At 36.6% G+C, this 18,984-nt stretch overlaps 4 protein-coding genes across 6 annotated transcripts; 3 read left to right on the top strand and 1 right to left on the bottom strand.

The window, feature by feature from the left end:
• The first annotated feature begins 308 nt into the window (after positions 1–308).
• On the top strand, positions 309–3,005 carry LOC110759085 (uncharacterized). 2 transcript variants are annotated; one of them, XM_021961115.2, is made up of 8 exons: positions 309–519; positions 711–863; positions 1,044–1,166; positions 1,331–1,374; positions 1,521–1,646; positions 2,153–2,237; positions 2,448–2,504; positions 2,602–3,005. In XM_021961115.2, exons 2-8 carry the CDS (start codon positions 729–731, stop codon positions 2,680–2,682), a joined length of 651 nt encoding a protein of 216 aa, XP_021816807.1. In that variant the 5' UTR covers positions 309–519; positions 711–728; the 3' UTR covers positions 2,683–3,005. The 2 variants fall into 2 exon arrangements, with proteins under 2 accessions (XP_021816807.1, XP_021816806.1); XM_021961114.2 differs by having other exon boundaries at positions 311–519; positions 667–863.
• A 351-nt stretch (positions 3,006–3,356) lies between these two features.
• LOC110759078 (uncharacterized) lies at positions 3,357–5,559 on the top strand. Its single transcript, XM_021961106.2, has 7 exons — positions 3,357–3,459; positions 3,682–3,941; positions 4,145–4,188; positions 4,347–4,472; positions 4,646–4,730; positions 4,975–5,028; positions 5,131–5,559. The coding sequence occupies exons 2-7, from the start codon at positions 3,690–3,692 to the stop codon at positions 5,206–5,208; spliced, it is 639 nt and encodes a 212-aa protein (XP_021816798.1). The 5' UTR covers positions 3,357–3,459; positions 3,682–3,689; the 3' UTR covers positions 5,209–5,559.
• Positions 5,560–5,986: 427 nt separating this feature from the next.
• LOC110759077 (E3 ubiquitin-protein ligase At3g02290) lies at positions 5,987–9,822 on the bottom strand. Of its 2 annotated transcripts, XM_088250959.1 has the most exons (6): positions 9,512–9,822; positions 9,265–9,338; positions 8,234–8,597; positions 7,117–7,543; positions 6,609–6,718; positions 5,987–6,282 (listed from the first exon to the last, which is right to left on the bottom strand). In XM_088250959.1, the coding sequence occupies exons 3-6, from the start codon at positions 8,351–8,353 to the stop codon at positions 6,256–6,258; spliced, it is 684 nt and encodes a 227-aa protein (XP_088107085.1). In that variant the 5' UTR covers positions 8,354–8,597; positions 9,265–9,338; positions 9,512–9,822; the 3' UTR covers positions 5,987–6,255. The 2 variants fall into 2 exon arrangements, with proteins under 2 accessions (XP_088107085.1, XP_021816796.1); XM_021961104.2 differs by lacking the exon at positions 9,265–9,338.
• Positions 9,823–11,506: 1,684 nt separating this feature from the next.
• Positions 11,507–18,275, top strand: AUG5 (HAUS augmin-like complex subunit). Its single transcript, XM_021961089.2, has 10 exons — positions 11,507–12,369; positions 12,675–13,217; positions 13,544–13,679; positions 14,065–14,223; positions 14,440–14,649; positions 15,106–15,291; positions 15,905–16,064; positions 16,811–17,006; positions 17,426–17,558; positions 17,663–18,275. Exons 1-10 carry the CDS (start codon positions 11,846–11,848, stop codon positions 17,789–17,791), a joined length of 2,376 nt encoding a protein of 791 aa, XP_021816781.2. The 5' UTR covers positions 11,507–11,845; the 3' UTR covers positions 17,792–18,275.
• Positions 18,276–18,984: the final 709 nt, after the last annotated feature.

Genomic DNA, 18,984 nt, shown 5'->3' with positions numbered 1-18,984 from the left:
TTTATACAAATGGCATTATACAATTTTCTTCTTTCTATTTTTGTCAAACTTAAGGAGAAATTTCAACGAAGTGACGAATAATAAATTAGTTATTTATTATTCAAATATTCATATCATGAACAAACTACAATACTTATCAAAAGTGTCAAATTTTTTATACAAGTAATATTGACAAAGGAGATCACATTGAGTGGACATATAGAATAGATGTTTTGAAGCCTTAGTTTTTACGTAATTTCACCTGGTTGTGTTGTGTAGATATGTATTTTTACGCTTATGTATGTGTCATTTCAAGCTTAGCTTTGTGGACTTTTTTCTCCGATTTTGAGAGGTACGTGGTAGGTGGTGACGCCTGAACAGAAGAGAGAGAGAGAGAGAAAAAAACAGAAAAGGTGGTATAAGAAAATTGAAAACGTTGAAGAAAACGTTCACAAAGTATCCGTAAGGCCACAACGCGTAGAATTGTCTTCTTCTCTTGTCCAACTCTCCAAGTCGCAGCTTTGATAAACTGACAGACGGGTAAGCAATCAAAGCCTTGTACTTTAGATTCATTTCATTTGTTTCATTAATCTTTGTACGTGTGTTTGTGGGTTGATATTAAAACCATTAATCTTTGTAAGATTATATGAATTGTGAATTGGGTGACCCCTGACATCTGAATTTCAGGGAATTGTATCGAGCACCAATTTCAAGTGTTAATTTTGTGGCAGAAAACACTGCATAAAACTATGGCTGGTGGGTCAGCTGCGAAAAAGCTTATCCAAATTGATATCGTTTCAGATACCGTATGCCCTTGGTGCTTTGTGGGCAAGAAAAATCTTGACAAAGCTTTAGAGGCATCTCGTGATCGATACGACTTTGAGGTTATCTTCTTTCTTGTTCTTGTTTTTGTTGTTGATCTTTGTTGTTGTGTTCTTCCATCTTAAACTCTTGTTGTCACTGTACATAAATTGTTGTTGTTCCATCAATCCTGAACTACTGTCACACTGTACATAAATTGTTGTTCCATCCTAAACTATTGTTAGTGTATAAATTTTTTGCAGGTTAGATGGCATCCATTTCAACTTAATCCTAATGCCCCTAAAGAAGGTGTTGATAAGAAAAGGTATTATGAGGAAAAATTTGGGTCTGGCATGTCTGGACGGATGGAGTCTCGGATGTCAGAGGTATTCGTGTAATTCTATAGATCGTCTATATATAAAAAGTACAACATTAACATATATGCTTACTCTGTCATAGTGTTGTGTGCTATATCAGTGGCCTTGATTTGGTTGCAAGATGTTATCAGGGTCTGTCCAGTTATTCACTATGTCCCCTTTGAAAATTGCAGATTTTCAGAGGCCATGGCCTGGAATATAACCTGTCCGGACTCACGTAAGTCGAAAGGATATTACTTTTTCCTTTTCATTGTTATGCTGACAGTGTAAAATGTAAACAACAGATTGATAATGGAGGGAAGGCCTGGAAAAGGCTTTGCTAAATGATAGTTTATGTGTTAACATTGTGTCAAACATGTACAGGGGGAATACTCTAGATAGCCACAGGCTTATATATTTTGCTGGGCTTCAGGGTCATGAGAAGCAACATGAGCTTGTGGGTGAGCTATTTCTTGGATACTTCACACAGGAAAAATACATTGGGGACAGGTAATTAAGCACAGTTTTAGGTCACTTTTTGATGACCTTTATATCTGTTTACCTTAAGGTTGTATATAGTGATTTCTTCTCTTGTATAGTTTATGGCATGTGTTAAATGTAAACCTTCTACTTCTTTTCAAATATCACATGGTATATGAGAGAGTGTGCTTCTGTCTTTTTCTGTAAAACTCACCAGTCAAATGAAAAATGAAAAATTGTCAGTCCACAGTTTGCTGTATTATGTCTCTTCTGAAGTTCTGAAGCATCAAGCATGTTGTATTTGTCGATCCTATATGTTGAGAATTGGATGCTATATATGTTCCTGATCAGAGTAACCCAATATATGACACTTCCTTACCCCTTAGATGTAAGGTAAAGAAAGGACGTCAAAACTTATATTTCCTGAAAATGGTTACGGGTAGTTTTAACTTTTATGGAAGAACGGCCTAGAATTAAATGCTTTTACATTCTAAAATCTGAATTAAGAGGCACAAATATTTGCAATTTGGATGCAGGGAATTTCTTTTGGAAAGTGCTAGAAAGATTGGAGTAGAAGGAGCGGCAGAGTTTCTTGAAGACCCCAACAATGGACTCAATGAGGTCTGTTCACTGATTCCTTTGTGTCACTATTTTTGGCCGAGTATTTGAAGATTGGAGTTGAACTGTTGAGCTTACTGATTCAAATCATAAGATTCTGTTTTCTTGCAACCAAATTGAGCATTGTTTAGATTTACTGTGCTCCTTTTCCTAAAACTAGAATTTCTTCTATATCTTTGATAGAACTGACCTTGTTCGTTATGTAAAATGAAGGTCAATGAAGAGCTCAAGAAGTACACAAAAAACATAAATGGAGTCCCACATTTTCTGGTGGGTGATGAAAACTCACATTATGAAAATTGAACTTTTGTTTGATTAGCCCAATTAATAGATCCATTACTAATGAATCATGTGACTGTTTTGGCAGATTAATAATGGAAAGCAGGAACTAAGTGGCGGTCAACCTCCTGAGGTGTTCTTGAGAGCTTTTGAAACTGCCACAAAGTGATGCAGCCTCACATCTAAAAACATTCTCTCCATCTCCAATAAGAATGCAACCTTGAAAACATGTATTGAATGCATATAACTAGTAGTTTTCTTTGTTGAGACACACTGGTTTTTTTCTTTGTTTTGGGTAATGTAACTAATGTTGAGTGTGAATCTTCTCACATGGTGTGAGAGTTGTGATATTGTATATGGTCCAAAAGGTGTGAGCGAGTTAAACAAATAGTTGGGATTTTTATGGCTGTTGCCTGACAATGCCAATAGTTCTGCGGAGTGTAATGTGCATCAATGGGTTTGCTTATATAACTTGTGCAACTCATGCTGTCACTCGGTCTTTACTTTGTTGGATTTATATATCGTAGACAATGTTATTAAAAAGAATTGCTTGAAATTCATTTTCCAATCTTTACTAATACTATCTCCTTGTTTTCTTTTTCCTTTCAATTAATTGTTGAAATTATGGTCTCTGATCCCAATAATAGTTGAGATCCAACAATACTGTTCCTAAAAATAAAGAAAGACATCCAGCAACATTCATGGTCAAGGTTACATGGGTCGAAACCTAAAACAACAAAAATCCCATTCGTGTTTGAGGTAACATTGAGCCAAGGCTTTGTGGACTTTTTCTATTTTGACTTTGCGCTACGTGGTAGGCGGTAAAGCCTTCAAGTGGGAAAGGGAAAAGAAAATAAAAAAAACAATTGAAAACGTTGAAGGCCACAAGGTATCCGTAACCCTCTCTCCTCCAAGTGGCAGGCAGCCTGCACTCATTTATGGACGTGTAAGTAATGACCTGTAAGCAAACTTTCATGAAACAAAAACATAGAACTTCAAATCCATCTTTACATGCACATTTGGGTTGTCATTAAAACAGTTAATATATATATATATATATGATTTGATGAATTTGGTGGCTCTGATGTCATGGTTGCCATATTGGCAGCAATTGTTTAAGTGCCAGTTTCACCATCTAGTTTGAGTGTTAAATATTGTTGGGATACAGTTGCAGAGATGGCTGGAACCAAGAAAAAGTTTGTGGAAATTGATATAATTGCAGACACTGTGTGTCCATGGTGCTTTGTGGGCAAAAGAAACCTTGACAAAGCTCTGGAGGAAGGTAATGATCGATACGAGTTTGAGCTCAGATGGCATCCATTTCAAATTGATCCTGAAGTCCCTAAAGAAGGCACTTACAAGAGAGAGTTTTATGATACAAAGATGGGCGCTGATGTAGCTGATGTGTTCAATACCCGTATGGCAGATGTATGTAATATATACATAAAGTACTTCCCTATCTCAGTTTCATCGCCCCCCTCTTTCTATCTCTCTCCTCATCTGATAGGTGACATGAGGAGAGAAATAGAGAAATGGGGGCAATGAAACGGGGATAGGGAAGTTTTTCTCCTTGATTTGGTTGCGAGTTTTAAGTGGTATTCATTCTTATGTTTCCTTTTCACAATTTGCAGATCTTTTCAAGCCATGACATGACCTATAAGATCGATGGACTCACGTAAGTGCAGACATTGATTTTTCTTTCTTTCATTTTTCAGGCTGATTGTGTGTTTGTGTGTGTAAACAAACAATTTCACATAGAGGGAAAGCATGGAAACAAGGATTTTTTCGGTGGTGGTCTAATGTGTTAAAAAATGTTGTGTAAAACATGTGCAGGGGAAATAGTATTGAGAGTCACAGGCTTATATATTTTGCTGGGCTGCAGGATCGTGATAAGCAGCATGATCTTGTGGATGAGATCTGTCTTGGATATTTCACAGATGGGAGATTCATTGGGGACAGGTAAGATTGCATATGGTTATTCTCTTGTTTAACATGGGGAGGATTGATTAATCTATTCTTAATTTTCAAGCAATGGCCATGGATGCAAAGATATGTTCTGGGTTAAGTACTTTTACATCCTTAATCTAATTTAAAACTTAAAAGAGGCACAAACATTTGCAATTTGGGTGCAGGGATTATCTTCTGGAATGTGCTGAAAAGATTGAAATAGAAGGGGCAGAAGAGTTTCTTGATGACCCCAACAAGGGGCTCACTGAGGTCTGTTCTTCACCAATTCCTTCATGTTTCTATTATTTTCCAAGCCAAGCTAACATGTTGAAGGACAGCAAAAACCAGATAGAGGATTGTGGAATTTTTGTTATGATCCTTTGGTTCCAAAACAGGCCAAATTAAAACTAGAATCCTGCAACAGTCATTCCTTTCTCAGAAATAAACCAAACCCCAAACTTTCTTCTATATATTTTTGAATGGAACTGACCTAGCTCATCATGATACAATGAAGGTCAAGGAAGAGCTTAAGAAGTACTCAGAAGTAAAAGGAATCCCATATTTTGTGGTGGGTGATGAAAACTCACTTCTTTTTTTCTTGTCAAAATTTGGGTTTTGTTTGATTAGCCAAATAAATCCATCACTACTAATCATGTGGTTCTTTTGGCAGATTAATGGAAAGGAAGAGTTTGCTGGTGCCCAACCAACTGAAGTCTTCCTAGCTGCTTTTGAAGCAGCTACAAAATGATACAACTTCACATCTTAAAGCATTCACTCTCTAGCTCCAATAAGAATGCAAACCTTGGAAATATGTTTTAAATGCAGAGTGATTTCCTTTTGTTAAACAATTTTGTATGTTGTGTTATTAGAGTGTAATCGGAATCACTGATTAAGTGAAATCATTTTTGAATATGCGATCTTGATTCACAGTCTAGTGACATATTAGATATCCGGCAAGAGAACATTCATCTCGATACAACCATCCTAATGTGTATCACTTTTTATCCTGCTTTTACATATTTTGTATGGGCAAATATACAGACATATCTCAATCCTTGTGTTATTGAGACAAATAATTAGGACAATGTTGTTCAGTCTTTCCCTTCTAATACGACATTTATAACGTTGTAAAATTTGGGCTCATAGCATATCTTCAAGAGAGACCATGAAGGGGGTGAATGTGCAAAGAAGAGATGAGAGGTGTGAGAGTTTGATGGGTTCTGAGGGAAGTGAAAAATTAACTATAAATCCCTCTCTACAGCATCATTTCCTGCTGTAAAATGAAGATCCATGATTCCTGGTATTGTGCAGTTAAGCATATCTACCGTGAACAAAATGTAGCTGCTGATGCTTTGGCTACCAGAAGTTATACTCTTGAACCTGGTCTCCATGTCTACGATGAGGTTCCTGACTTCCTTGAATTTATTCTTGCTGAGGATGCTAGGGGTGCTGTGAGGCCCCGTTCTTTTGGTTTGTAGTTTGTTTTGTTTGGGCGTTTAGCCCCCTTTTTTACCAAAAAAAAAAAATTAACTATAAATCACTTTTCTACATTACAAAAGGCGATTGCTGTTCAGAGAACATAGCAATGCAAGAACTACCACATAAATTTCTTTTCATAGAAAAATTATATGGAATAAAATGAACTTACAACAATGGTCATCAGAAATGAAGTTTATATGTACTATGATCAATGACAGTTTTTGACATGTGGTATTCACAATGGCATCACTTCTTTAGTATGCTATATCTTCAGCTGTTTTTGGCTTCATCAACGACACAAACCTTTCAATCGTGATTAAGTCGTTTCATCGAATACCATCACCTACAAAAGCCAAACAAATAAAATCCAGAGTCAAAATCCACATTGCAGGAGAAAAGAGTCTTGCTTTAAATTAAACTAATCTTCACTTGAATGTAGATCAGAAAAATTATCAATCCATTAGTTGTAAAATACCAAACGTGTATAGGACTATAGTAAAGACAAAGGAAGAACTATTCCAATAATAATAATAATAACAAAATAACACTAATCTAAAATTTCAAAAATATTGGGACATAAAACTAAAAGCCGAGCCTACCTAAAGATTATCATCACTATAAACAAAATATTAACTAAGAAAACATAAAAAGTAAGAGAATTATTTTTACCTTGCCACAAACAGGGCAGCTTTCACTTCTCTCCATCCACTCATATATACAACCAAGGTGAAAATGATGAGAGCATTTTGTCATTATTTTGGGGTTTTCTGGAGTATATTCTGCACACAAGGGCAACAAAAAAAACATGAGAATTCATATTTCAGACGTTATAAACCATCAAGGTACATTTTCAGAATCATAAACCAATCAAAGTTGCCACAAACGTTACAAATTGACGTAAGTGTTCAAGTCTTATTTCCTAAGCGTGAATGCTGCATCTCACTACCCGACCCTTCCCTCCTAGCTTCAGGTCCAGTTTACTGAAGGGGCACAATATTTTTGGGGGAGCAAAGCAAAGATAACATGAACAGGACAGTTGATTCAATTCAGCAAACAAACATTTGCAATTAACAGAATGAAAACAGGACTGGGTCATCATTCATGTTGAGTAGTGTGAAGTGGAAATGACCATCAGACACACAAGGTGAGAAAGAAGAAGAAACACCAATAAAAATACCTTCAAGACATGTTGGACAGACATCCTCGTCCTCTGATGATATATAAAAGTTCCCAACTACAGTTGTAGCTTTTGCCGATGAGAACTTCATTGAGGACTTGGAACGATGTTCTTTTACTCCATCTTCACAAGCAGACCCATTCCATTTTTCTCCTGTACTCAAACAGTCAGAATCTGCATCAGTATCACTTCTTAGAGGCTCGGCCTCCTCATGAGAATGACTTGAGCCTTTCTCGCGCCTAGAAATCAACCCATCCCGTTGCAAGCGGATGTATCTGGGGTCAGCATCATAAGGCAAGGGCCTTGGAGGAGAACGATACATGTCAGATATAGAGTTGTCTAGTGATGCTGAGGAAGTCATCGATGCAGCCCCCTGAATGGATGACGGGATCGAATGCACTTCTCCTCTTCTGAATAATGATGTATACTACAAAATAAGAGAAGATAAAGGGTTATACTTCCATCGTAAAGTTTAAGTTTTCACGATTAATATTAAATTGTAAGTTATGGAATTAACTCAATCTCTTGCTGAACTGTTTTACAGGCCAAATCTCTTACTCAAAGCGACTGCATGAACCTTTGCTTCCCAGAAGAATATAACCAAATCACTAACCTTTAAAGGAAGACTCATAAGTGCCCACATTCAAACCCCAATCATGCAAACACTTTTTAAAGTTCCAACAGTCAACTTAATAATGAAAACTCTTCACTTAAAATACAGAAAAAACAAGAAATTCTTCTCTCTCATTGTCTCACAACCTATATAAGATACTCTCAATGAAGACTTACAAGACAAAAGCAGACAAGTGAGGGCACAAAAGCAGCACTGTCCCAGCAAAATTACCAATAATAATGCTCTTTGGCATACAGTTCCATAAGATATTAGCAATGAGGTTGAAAAGAAAATTCAATTTCATACATAAAAGCAATCAGCTTGACAGTGTGACAAGAGAAGTAGAACATCAAGATCATCTAACAAACAGGAAACATAGAATTAAGTCCCACATCATAACAACTAAGATGAACGCATTATGCATTCTATATGGCACTTAGGAATTAAAAATGATTTGAAAAAAAAAATGGAACTAGTTCAGTAGCAAGGATGATGAAGGCATACCACATTTACAAAGTTCTCAATAAAGCAACTAAGACAGATACAGTTCCTATATGCAGAACTGTTTGGATTCACGTAGTCTTCAAAATCCTCAGCATTCAAACAACAACAAACAGAACCCATTATGTCAGCTTAAAAATAAACCTCCACAACAGTTCTCCACTCTCATCAGCCGAAACCAATCAAGCTCCACTTGTGCATTAAGCAAAAGATCTCTAGGAGCAATTATTGTACTTTGACAAGTACGAGAGAGGACACAAAGCTCGCAGAAGTCCCACTGCCTCCGCGGACCAGTACCCTCCCTCTTTTATCTAACAATGTTGGACGCCTTTGTGGCTCTGATATAACTTTGGGTTATATTCTTCACCTGTGAAATAGAAGACAGTCACGTGTAAGTTTCAAACAACAATATTGACAAGGGAAAAGGCTAATACTCAAGAGAGTTGTCCTCTAAACAAATTTACTAGAACTAAAGCAGAAAACACATGCACACATGCAATGCGTGTCAACTACTTTAATGGTACAGAGAGATCATAGTTTTGAAGCGATTCAATTATCATTGTCATACTCCCTGGGAAAGATGTAGGCACCTCACCAGTTGCAGCTGTAATACCATGACTCCTATGGAGTTGAATATGTCTTCAAAATATTAAGAGAAACATGAAAAATTTGAGAAAGTAATTGTGATTATGAAGTTTCACAACAGAGATGTTTTAAGATTCAATTTCCCCTCATCCGTTATAAAAGCTAGTAAATTTAAATTTCCCCTTATTCTCACCCTTCCTCCCGAATGGTGGTGAGGAAGAAAGGCATATCAACCAGCATAAAATCCATAGAAATTACTGGTGGTTATCGTAATATGCTACTTTGTTGACAAGCTGCCTAGAGATTGAAGGTCAAGTCAGTCCATTCAAAATTTCCAGAAAATAAAATAACAGAATTGGGAAAGGAAAACATGCAATTATCTCAATTTTAAAGATCAAAAGTAATAGATCAATCTAGAAAAACACATAAATCAATGTAATAAAACAGACCCTTTTGAAAATATCAAATTTTGGATCATCAGAAGGTTCACAAAACAAAACCCTGTTGCAAATATCAAATTTTGCTGCAACCAGAATGTTCAAAGAAAAAAACCCATCATCAGCAAAAACAAATAAATAAAATCTAACCGCTTTGTAGATATCAATTCAATTCTGATGCAATCAGAAGATTCAAAATACTGCAAAAAGCAAATAATTCAAACAATCACATAAGAAAGAGAAAGAAAAGAAAAAGTACCTGAGATAGGTGGGACAAAAGTGGAAGGAGAGAGAGATGGAGATTGTTCTTGGTGGATGGACAAAGACAGGGACGCCGAGGAATCGGAAATTGAGTAGAATTTTGGATTGGATGTTTGGATAAATATATGCTTCGAAAATCGGATACTAAATATGGGGGATTTCGAATTTGCAAATTGATTTCAGCTCTTGGATTTTGCGGTGATAAAAGCTATGAATGCGCGGAATTTTAAAGTCACACTTTAATCTTTCTCCTGACAGTGGGTGGAAGAATCTATCCTATTTTAATTCCATAAACAATCGAATTTAACTTTAATGATGATGTCGCAACCCAATCCCGAACAAAATATATATAAATTATGAGTAATGCTATTCGACACACAATATTGATACACTTAGTTGACACCCGTTGATGTGTTAATGTATCATTCGCTGAACAAAAAACGAGGAGAAAAGAAGATCAAATGATACATTGACATATCAGCAGGTGTCACTAAGTGTGTCAATATTGTGTGTCCAAATAGCATTACTCATAAATTATAAATTCTATATTGACGTTGGCTTTTTATTCGACAAACCCTAATTAAGGATGTTAGTAATTCTATATTTTAAAAAAGAAATTCTTAATGATATTATTATCATATATCAATTTTTTTAGTACAAGTCATAGTCTAAACTACGAGAGTGAGTTCTCAGTACAATTATCATATATCAAATTTTTTTTTTGAGAGTGACGCACACAGGGGATGATTCTTTCCATTCTCCTTCGCGATGTGGATCTCTACTCCCTTGGTTGCTTGATCGACGACTGTAAACCGCTTTTGCATGATAATGCACTTGTCTGTGTTGAGCATCTTTTTCAAGAGACGAATAGTGTGGCTGACCGTTTAGCTCATTACGCTCTATCCTCTTCTGAAGGTGCTCTTGAGTCTGAAAGGATGGAGTCTCCTCTTGTTTGGCTCCTTGATACTCTTATTCAAGATTCTCTTCGATCTTGTGGTCTTGTTGTATTTTTGGCATGTGTGGTACTCTTTCTTACTTCAAGATTTTGTCCCTTGGGGTTTTTCCCAGGAAGGTTTTAATGAGGCCACCTTAGGCATGCATGTGCCGTGTCATCCATTATTCTACTTGAATGCAATTTGATCGCTTTCTTTTCAAAAAACTACAAGGGAGAGGATTTCTCACACACACGCAATTATGATGACGTGAGGATTCAAACATGTGATATTAAATCATCCTTTTTATTAGTTGTGTTAAATCTTGTGTTTAGTTTTATTCTTTCAATATTTCTTGTATAAAAATAAACATAAAAACTTCCTATAGTAACCGTGTGTGTGAGTTTATCCCTCTCTTTCTTAATTTTGACAAAAATAAATATAAAAACTCATCGAAAACCGATGAAAACGACAATGGTATGAAGAATGCTACAGTGCCAATTATGGCAATTTCCCTTTTTAGTAGGGTTGGGGGCAATAGTTCTTGATGACCATAGTGGAACCTATTGTGATGGTCTATAAAAGATGATCAGATTTGATTGTCATGTCGGCCTTGTATGGCATTCTTCCTACAACTAGTATACTGCCGACAGACGGCTGAGAAGGAAGAAAAAACATATTTTTTTTGGTGCAAAAGATATTAAAAAAAACATAAATTAAAAATTAATTTTAATCGCTTGAGCTACAAGTTATTACGAAATCTTTAATTTATGTTTTATACAACAAACCCACTGCAAAATTGGTCATAAATTATACGAATGATAGTTTCAACCAGAAATATTCACAGGAAATAGAAATGGACAAACACAAAACTACCCCCGACAAGCACCAAACACCAAACACCAAACTTTTATTTTTTAATATTTTCAGTTAAGTGTCCCAGCTTAATTAATCTATTTCCAAATCTTCACACATCACCGCATGTCGTTTTGAAGCATTAAACCGGTTAATAAATTGCAGTGCCACCGTACGCTTTGTCGTAAATTCGATTTGAATAAACGACAGAGTTTTCTGGTTGCCTTGCTTGCCTCTTAAGATCAAATTACCGTTGTACAATTTGTATTACTTTGCATTGCATTTCTCAATTTGAATATATTTCTTCGCCGGCGACCTATCAGATCTAGTTGTTCCTCTCCAATTTTCGCAATTCGAAACCCTAAATTCTCACACTCGGAGCAGACCTCAGTGTCAGTGTTAGGCTTTTGAAGTAGTTTGAGCTCCAATCTCAGTCCGTTAGTGCAGAAATTAGGGTTTTTATTATTCACTGCAGGATGGTGATTTAGTTCCCAAAACTCTTCTCTTTCTGAAGAGACCTAAAAGCCTAGATTTTTTCCAAAATAATGCAGGGCTCGTCGCAGAGCTCTGTGGCTCAGCCGGAAGCCATATTGCAATGGCTTCAGAAGGAAATGGGGTACCGGCCCTTGGGTCCGTACAGTGCTGCTAGCAAATCTCAATTGCCCTCAATCGACTCGCTGAGGAAGATTTGCCGGGGGAATATGATACCCATTTGGAATTTCTTGATTACCCGCGTGAAGTCGGAGAATACGGTGAAGAATATTCGGAGGAATATAACGGTTCATGGCGGCGGCAGCGGTGGCGGCGATAGTGGTGCATTGGTAAAATCGGGGAAGGAGGAGGGCGTAAGGAGTAAAGGAGGTAGGAGAAAGGAGAAGCTTGGGGAGGGTTCGAGTGCGGCAGAAACTAGGGAGGCTGCGCTGCAAGAGAGGGACTTGGCGGCAAAGGAAGTGGAGAAGTTGAGGAACATTGTGAAGAGGCAAAGGAAGGATTTGAAGGCCAGAATGTTGGAGGTTTCAAGGGCAGAGGCCGAACGGAAGAGGATGCTTGATGAACGCTCTAAAAAAAGGTTTGGGCTTTTGTGGATCATTGGCATAATCCTGAGTATATAACTTAATTGAGTTGAAAACTTGTTTTGTTTTCTTTCTGAAAGAAAGTATGCAAAATTCTTTTATGTGATCATCATCGTTATCAGAAAGACATGAACTATAAGACTGGTTTAGAGTGTAGGCGCTATGTTATTCCTCTTTGCAAGGTTTGTTTGAGAATTAGTTTCATAAACTAAAAATGATGTGAACATGTTCTGATGAGACTAACACTTGTTCCGAGTTATTCAAGGTGGACTCTATTGATATATGCTTGATCATAATGCAGGCATAAGCAGGTAATGTTGGATGCTTACTATCAACAGTGTGATGAAGCGGAAAAGATATTTGCAGAGTATCATAAACGTCTTCGTTATTATGTTAATCAAGCAAGGGATGCTCAAAGGTCTGGTGTTGATTCATCTCTTGAATTGGTTAACAGCTTTAGTTCAAACAGTGAAAAGGAAGCTGTTTATTCAACTCTTAAGGGCAGTAAAGCAGCAGATGATGTACTTCTTATTGAAACCACTCGGGAAAGAAACATCCGGAAGGCCTGTGAATCTCTTGCAGCACATATGATTGAAAAGATTCGCAATTCTTTTCCTGCATATGAAGGAAGTGGTGTTCATTTGAATCCTCAATTAGAAACAGCCAAGTTAGGCTTTGATTTTGATGGGGAATTACCTGATGAGGTTAGAGCTGCGATTGTGAATGGGTTAAAGAGTCCTCCTCAATTGCTTCAGGCAATTACTTCATACACATCACGTTTGAAATCTCTAATTTCCAGAGAAATAGAGAAAATTGATGTTAGAGCTGATGCAGAAACTTTAAGGTAAACACTTTCTTATCACTTCTGTTGGGGACATAAAGCTTATTTCATTTTGTCCTTCACATTTCTTATGTGCTGTCAATGTTTCCCTAAGCTTCTACAGACAGGGCTATTCAACTACGATATTCCTTCTTGGTTCTTTAATTTAATATTTCCTGAGTCAATACTTGTGGATAATATGGTCTCCCCTCCCTCTCTTATCAGGAATACTTGCAGTGCTTGATTAAATAATAATTGCATGCTGTATTTTCAAATTTGATCATTCTTGTATTTGAATTCTCATATCTTCTCCATATCCTTGACTCACGTTTCTTCAATTCCTTAATCAGGTACAAGTATGAGAACAACCGAGTTATCGATGTTTCTTCTCCTGATGTGAGTTCACCGTTACACTATCAACTTTATGGTAACGGAAAGATAGGAGTTGATGCACCTTCTAGAGGAACTCAACTTCTTGAACGACAGGTTATGTTCTTTTCTAGATAGTAGCCTTTACATTGATTTTTAATTATGATCTAGTTACTTATGCCATTCATCTTAATATTGATTTTTAATTATGATCTAGTCACTTATGCCATTCATCTTAATATTCTCATTTTTTCACTACATGGATATACATTGGTCTTGCTTTTGCTTTAATGTGTTTTCCCCTATAAAGAATAGTCGGCCGAAACCCTAATTCCATTAAGACCATTCTTTTTTTTTATACTGAAGCATAGATTTTTTGGTCAATAAACGAAATCATAGTTGGGTTCTATTTTCGCCCTACATTTTCTGCTTTTGTTTTGTCTTACGAATCATGCATTGTTGCAGGAGTTTAAAATTGTTATTTTGCATATGTTGTTCACAGAAAGCACATGTTCAGCAATTTTTGGCTACTGAAGATGCACTGAACAAAGCTGCAGAAGCTAGGGATCTGTGTCAAAAACTTATAAAACGCTTGCATGGAAATAGTGACGCAGTTTCTTCAGGCACATCACAAAACGTGGGCAGTCTTAGGCAACTTGAGGTAAACCTTTCTTGGATATTAAATGGCTAAATTAGCAATACTTTAGGTGCAAATAGTGCCAATGGTGAGAGGTGTGATTAGTTTCAGTATTTTGATCCTTGTTGATTTGAATGTCATAAAAAGTCATTTAGGTACTCTATGGTAGCTTATTTCTGGTCTCTAGTTAATTATCATTTGGTGTGTTGTTTTTACCATTCTTCCCTATTCTTTGTGTAGCTGGAGGTTTGGACCAAGGAAAGAGAAGTTGCTGGCTTGAGGGCTAGCTTGAATACGCTGATGTCTGAAATACAACGCTTGAATAAATTATGTGCAGAAAGGAAAGAAGCTGAAGATTCATTGAAAAAGAAGTGGAAAAAGATTGAAGAATTTGATTCCCGCAGATCGGAACTTGAAATCATATACACTGCTCTACTAAAAGTAAACATGGTAAGCTATCTCAGCTTCATTAATGCCTGTAAAACTGCAAGTCACTTCATATAATGGTACTGTATTGGCCATTTCTGGTCATTCCATGAATTTGTCGGCTCATTCTGTTTTGAGTTCCATATGAAAGTTCATATATATCATATAAAATATCAAAGAAATTTTTTCATGTCACCCCAACAAGTTGATTGACTTTCCTTTTTATTTAATAAAATGTCAATATCCACTTTTGTGCCATATTTATCATGATGCCCAAGACCCTATTTATGCCTATAGGTCTGGGCTTTTACCTCACCATGAGGCACTTCAATTTCCTTGGAACTGATATACAAATGATATCACCAGTGGCATAGTTTTCAGTTGGTATTCATATATACTTCAATAAAGGCACCTAGGATACTACTTCTCCATCTCCTTTTGTCATAGATACTTTCTAATATTATATTGTCAACTTGGCAGGATGCCGCTGCGTTCTGGAATCAGCAGCCATTAGCCGCACGGGAGTATGCATCAACCACTATTATTCCAGCATGCACAATAGTTATGGATCTTTCAAATAGTGCAAAAGATCTTATTGAAAGAGAAGTTTCTGCTTTTGATCAAAGTCCTGATAATAGCCTCTACATGCTTCCAGCAACTCCACAGGTTTGTCTACTACAATTTGTGGCTTTATTGTTATTAAATATTCTTGGTTATTGATTGTTCTACTGATCAATATGTTTGGTTCAAAAAATAAAAGTAAAAGTTAATAAATCTGTTTCTTTCCATTATCGAGTTTTCATTAGTTAATTTGACTATGATATTCAACATATATGACTGCTGTAATATGTTTAAGGTCTTGGTTATTCAGAAGTTTTTCTGATTGTTTATCTTTTCTTGTTCACCTTCTGGATCTGTTTTCTGGATCCTGTGTATGGTGGGAAAAGGCATTGGAACATAATGGAGAGAGAGAGAGAGAGAGAGATCTTGAAGTTTGAATGTCAAGCTTGGGTTTGCCCCAAAAGAAGTAAAAAGAAACCTACACTATATTTTGAATTGTATACTTATAAAGGAAAACAAATTAAGAGGTGCTTTATGTTGAGCAGAAATGGACTAGTCTGGTGGTAAAGTAGGATTAGACCACCAGGGAAATACTGATTTCACTGGGGAGCTACCTAAGTACCCTTGATTTAATTATCCTCAGTGCACTCCTACCCTTGATTTCGTTATCCCATATGCACTCTTCTGTGTATCTAACTGTTAATGAATTTTTTATCAGGCACTACTGGAGTCCATGGGTGCAAGTGGGTCTACTGGACCTGAAGCTGTTGCTGCTGCAGAAAAGAATGCTGCTATATTAACTGCAAAAGCAGGTGCCAGGGATCCATCAGCAATACCGTCCATATGTCGAATATCTGCTGCCCTTCAGTATCCTGCTGGTGAGTCTTCGTTCATCTGGTACAACATTAGAAGCATGTGTAAGATTAGATGCCACTGCCTCCATTTGAGGCTTGGTTTTGGAAGAACTACATCCTCTCCATTTGGCCAGTTTCTGCTAGAAAGCTTCTCTCTATTGGCAACAGAAGATCTCTTTTGCCTTCATTTTTTAGTTGTGTATGTAATGGTTTGTCAATTACACTTCCAAGAAAAACAAAAAACGTCAGTATAGCAATCAATTGGTGAAGTCCACTGAAAGGTTAGATTTTCTGCTGGGGTGGAGGTGCTGTTACATGATGGCCTGGAAGATTTTTGTTCTGTTTAATTTTAATCCCAAGTAGGACACTGAAAATTGATCTCTCTTCCCTATGGTGCATGAAAATCTCGCGTCATGATAAGAAATCATCTTTAGTAGCCACTCTTTCCTGGTATGAAGGAGTTTGGGTTTGAGAATGAAAATAGAACTCTAATTAAATTGGCGTCTCATGAATCATGATATCGTGCTCTCTCATTATCTATACATGTCACTTGTAACTCTATAATGTAAAGCTATCAGTTTGTCTTTCTACATTTGCTTCTTAATTTCAAGTTTGTCTAGCTTGAGTTCAACAAATGCTACCATATGCGTTTTTTTCATATGGTATTTTTTATTATCTCATTGTTTACTTTTGGATTATTTGGATGCCATTTTGTGCCTGCTTAATGGGTGTTTTCAATTCTTTTTTTATATCTTATTTAACACGAACAGGTTTGGAGGGTTCAGATGCTGCTTTAGCATCAATCCTAGAGTCCCTGGAGTTCTGCTTGAAACTTCGTGGTTCTGAGGCTAGTGTGTTAGAGGACTTAGCAAAGGCAATCAATTTGGTCCATACACGGCAGGATCTTGTTGAAAGTGGTCATGTGTTGTTGAACCATGCCTATAGAGCTCAACAAGAATATGAAAGGTATAACTTCTCTTGGCCGTGTTTTAACAGGAATCTAGATTATGTAATCCTCCAAACCCCAAAGTTTCAGTAAGTAGACCTCAGTCAAACAATATGAACTGGAATTCCATTTTGAGCAAGAGATGAGGAAAATTCCAATATCTGTGTCCGATGGGTAACTGACAAAGTTTCTTTGACTACAGAACCATGCCTTTCTATTGGAGCGATTTTTTCTTTTTTCTTTTGAGATTCATATGTTTTGTTGGGGTAGATGTTATGATTTTTTTTCTTCATCCAAATTCTGAATACATTTACATTTTTTTTCTTTCTTCTAATCTCCTGCCAATACTCAAGCCTCTTATAGCTCTGCTACTCTCTGTTTTTAAATGTTAATGTTCGTAATGAATGTGCTTTTCTTAATTTTTATTTACTCCTTGCAGGACAACAAGTTATTGTTTAAATTTGGCTGCGGAGCAAGAGAAAACTGTCATGGAGAAATGGTTGCCCGAACTTAAGGTTGCAATTTTGAGTGCTCAGAAGTGCTTGGAGGATTGCAACTATGTTAGGGGATTGGTGAGTGACCACCATCATCTTTCTACTTTAGCTGTATAAATTCTTAATAGTTTTGTTTTGCTTTTGCACTCTTTAATTGTCTGAACTGCAATATGTTTCTGCAGCTTGATGAATGGTGGGAGCAACCAGCAGCAACTGTTGTTGACTGGGTCCTAGTTGATGGATTAAATGTTGCTGCTTGGCATAATCATGTGAAGCAGCTCCTTGCATTTTATGATCAAGAGCACTTGTGAATATTATTCGAGTACTCAGCAAGCAAGATTTTCTTGGGATCTCCCTGGTTTTCCCATGTCATTTGCCACTTCAATGACCATATAAATAACCAACATAACCTGCAGGCAATACGTGTACGGGGTACAGTTAGCAAACGGAGGCATATACTGAGGGTATCACTTCTATATTACTGGTTGAGGAGAAGAGAAGAGAAGAGGGTAGCCAGGCGGGAAGGATCTGGTCCTGATTTTAGTTGCTTTTAAGTTTGTTATATACTGGAAGACCATATTTTTTAAACTTTTCCAAATAACTTTTTGTACAGAATAGCAAGGATGTGTTGTATCATAAACTTTGTAGCTTGGTTTTTTGGTGGGTATTCTCTCGAGGCTTGATTGATCTGGGAAAAGGGAAGGGTGTTTTAAAATGTAGAGATTTGATTTGTAGTCCGAATGTGACTTGGTCCTATTGAATGAAAGGGCAGCTTGATGACAAGCATCGTTGATAGTTCTTTCTTCTTCTTTGTTTTTTGTTTTTTTTTTGTTTTTTTGTTTTTTTGTTTTTTTGTTTTTTTGTTTTTTGTTTTTCTTCTTCTTACAGATGCACATACAGATGGTGGTTGTGATTGTTTTGCATGATTTCTCCGAATCTGCAACTGATCTCTCAATATAGTTTGCGCTGTATCACATTGTTTTGTTCTGCAAATGGTGCCACTCCAGTCCAATATACATACTTGCAGTTGGGTTTAATCTATTGTTTGGTACTATTATTATGCTGATCTAGAAACCAATAATTGCATGGAAAGATGACTCATCAAGTACTTTCTTTCTCCATATGAGCATGCAGACTAGAATAAATACAAACTCAGATGGAAGAACAAACAGAAATATCACATGCTGATGATTACGTTGTATGAAAATTGCTGATGTACATTATAAATTCGACGTGATCAAAAAGTTCCCTGCATGAATGAGGTGTAATAAAAATGATGTTTACAAATATATTTTTACGACAAGTAATATACCCACAACAAAGCTATGCACCCGTCACAAATATATATCATTATCGTATTTATGTAAGTCACACCTGAGGGGTGGGCACGATCTGGATTGAATCGGTTTCACCTCAAAACCATGACTGAACCAATTACAATATAACCATTTGGTTTTGTTTGATTTTGACAAAAGTCATGAAGGAAATCAAATCAAATCAAACC

This window comes from Prunus avium, chromosome 3 (assembly GCF_965620075.1).
Source record: "Prunus avium chromosome 3, drPruAviu1.hap1.1, whole genome shotgun sequence".
Classification (NCBI taxonomy): Eukaryota; Viridiplantae; Streptophyta; class Magnoliopsida; order Rosales; family Rosaceae; genus Prunus; species Prunus avium.
This window is presented reverse-complemented; position numbering and strand designations above follow the sequence as displayed.

Bases quoted from the DNA above. Each gene is read 5' to 3' on its own strand.
- LOC110759085 (XM_021961115.2), top strand. From the start codon at position 729: ATGGCTGGTGGGTCAGCTGCGAAAAAGCTTATCCAAATTGATATCGTT. The intron at 2,238-2,447 runs GTCTGTTCACTG...TGTAAAATGAAG, and splicing joins CCAACAATGGACTCAATGAG to GTCAATGAAGAGCTCAAGAA. The intron at 2,505-2,601 runs GTGGGTGATGAA...CTGTTTTGGCAG, and splicing joins ATGGAGTCCCACATTTTCTG to ATTAATAATGGAAAGCAGGA.
- LOC110759078 (XM_021961106.2), top strand. From the start codon at position 3,690: ATGGCTGGAACCAAGAAAAAGTTTGTGGAAATTGATATAATTGCAGAC. The intron at 4,189-4,346 runs GTAAGTGCAGAC...AAACATGTGCAG, and splicing joins TATAAGATCGATGGACTCAC to GGGAAATAGTATTGAGAGTC. The intron at 4,731-4,974 runs GTCTGTTCTTCA...GATACAATGAAG, and splicing joins CCAACAAGGGGCTCACTGAG to GTCAAGGAAGAGCTTAAGAA.
- LOC110759077 (XM_088250959.1), bottom strand. From the start codon at position 8,353: ATGGGTTCTGTTTGTTGTTGTTTGAATGCTGAGGATTTTGAAGACTAC. The intron at 7,544-8,233 runs GTATGCCTTCAT...CTTATTTTGTAG, and splicing joins TTGAGAACTTTGTAAATGTG to TATACATCATTATTCAGAAG. The intron at 6,283-6,608 runs GTAAAAATAATT...TGGCTTTTGTAG, and splicing joins GCTGCCCTGTTTGTGGCAAG to GTGATGGTATTCGATGAAAC.
- AUG5 (XM_021961089.2), top strand. From the start codon at position 11,846: ATGCAGGGCTCGTCGCAGAGCTCTGTGGCTCAGCCGGAAGCCATATTG. The intron at 12,370-12,674 runs GTTTGGGCTTTT...ATCATAATGCAG, and splicing joins GATGAACGCTCTAAAAAAAG to GCATAAGCAGGTAATGTTGG. The intron at 15,292-15,904 runs GTTTGTCTACTA...ATTTTTTATCAG, and splicing joins TGCTTCCAGCAACTCCACAG to GCACTACTGGAGTCCATGGG.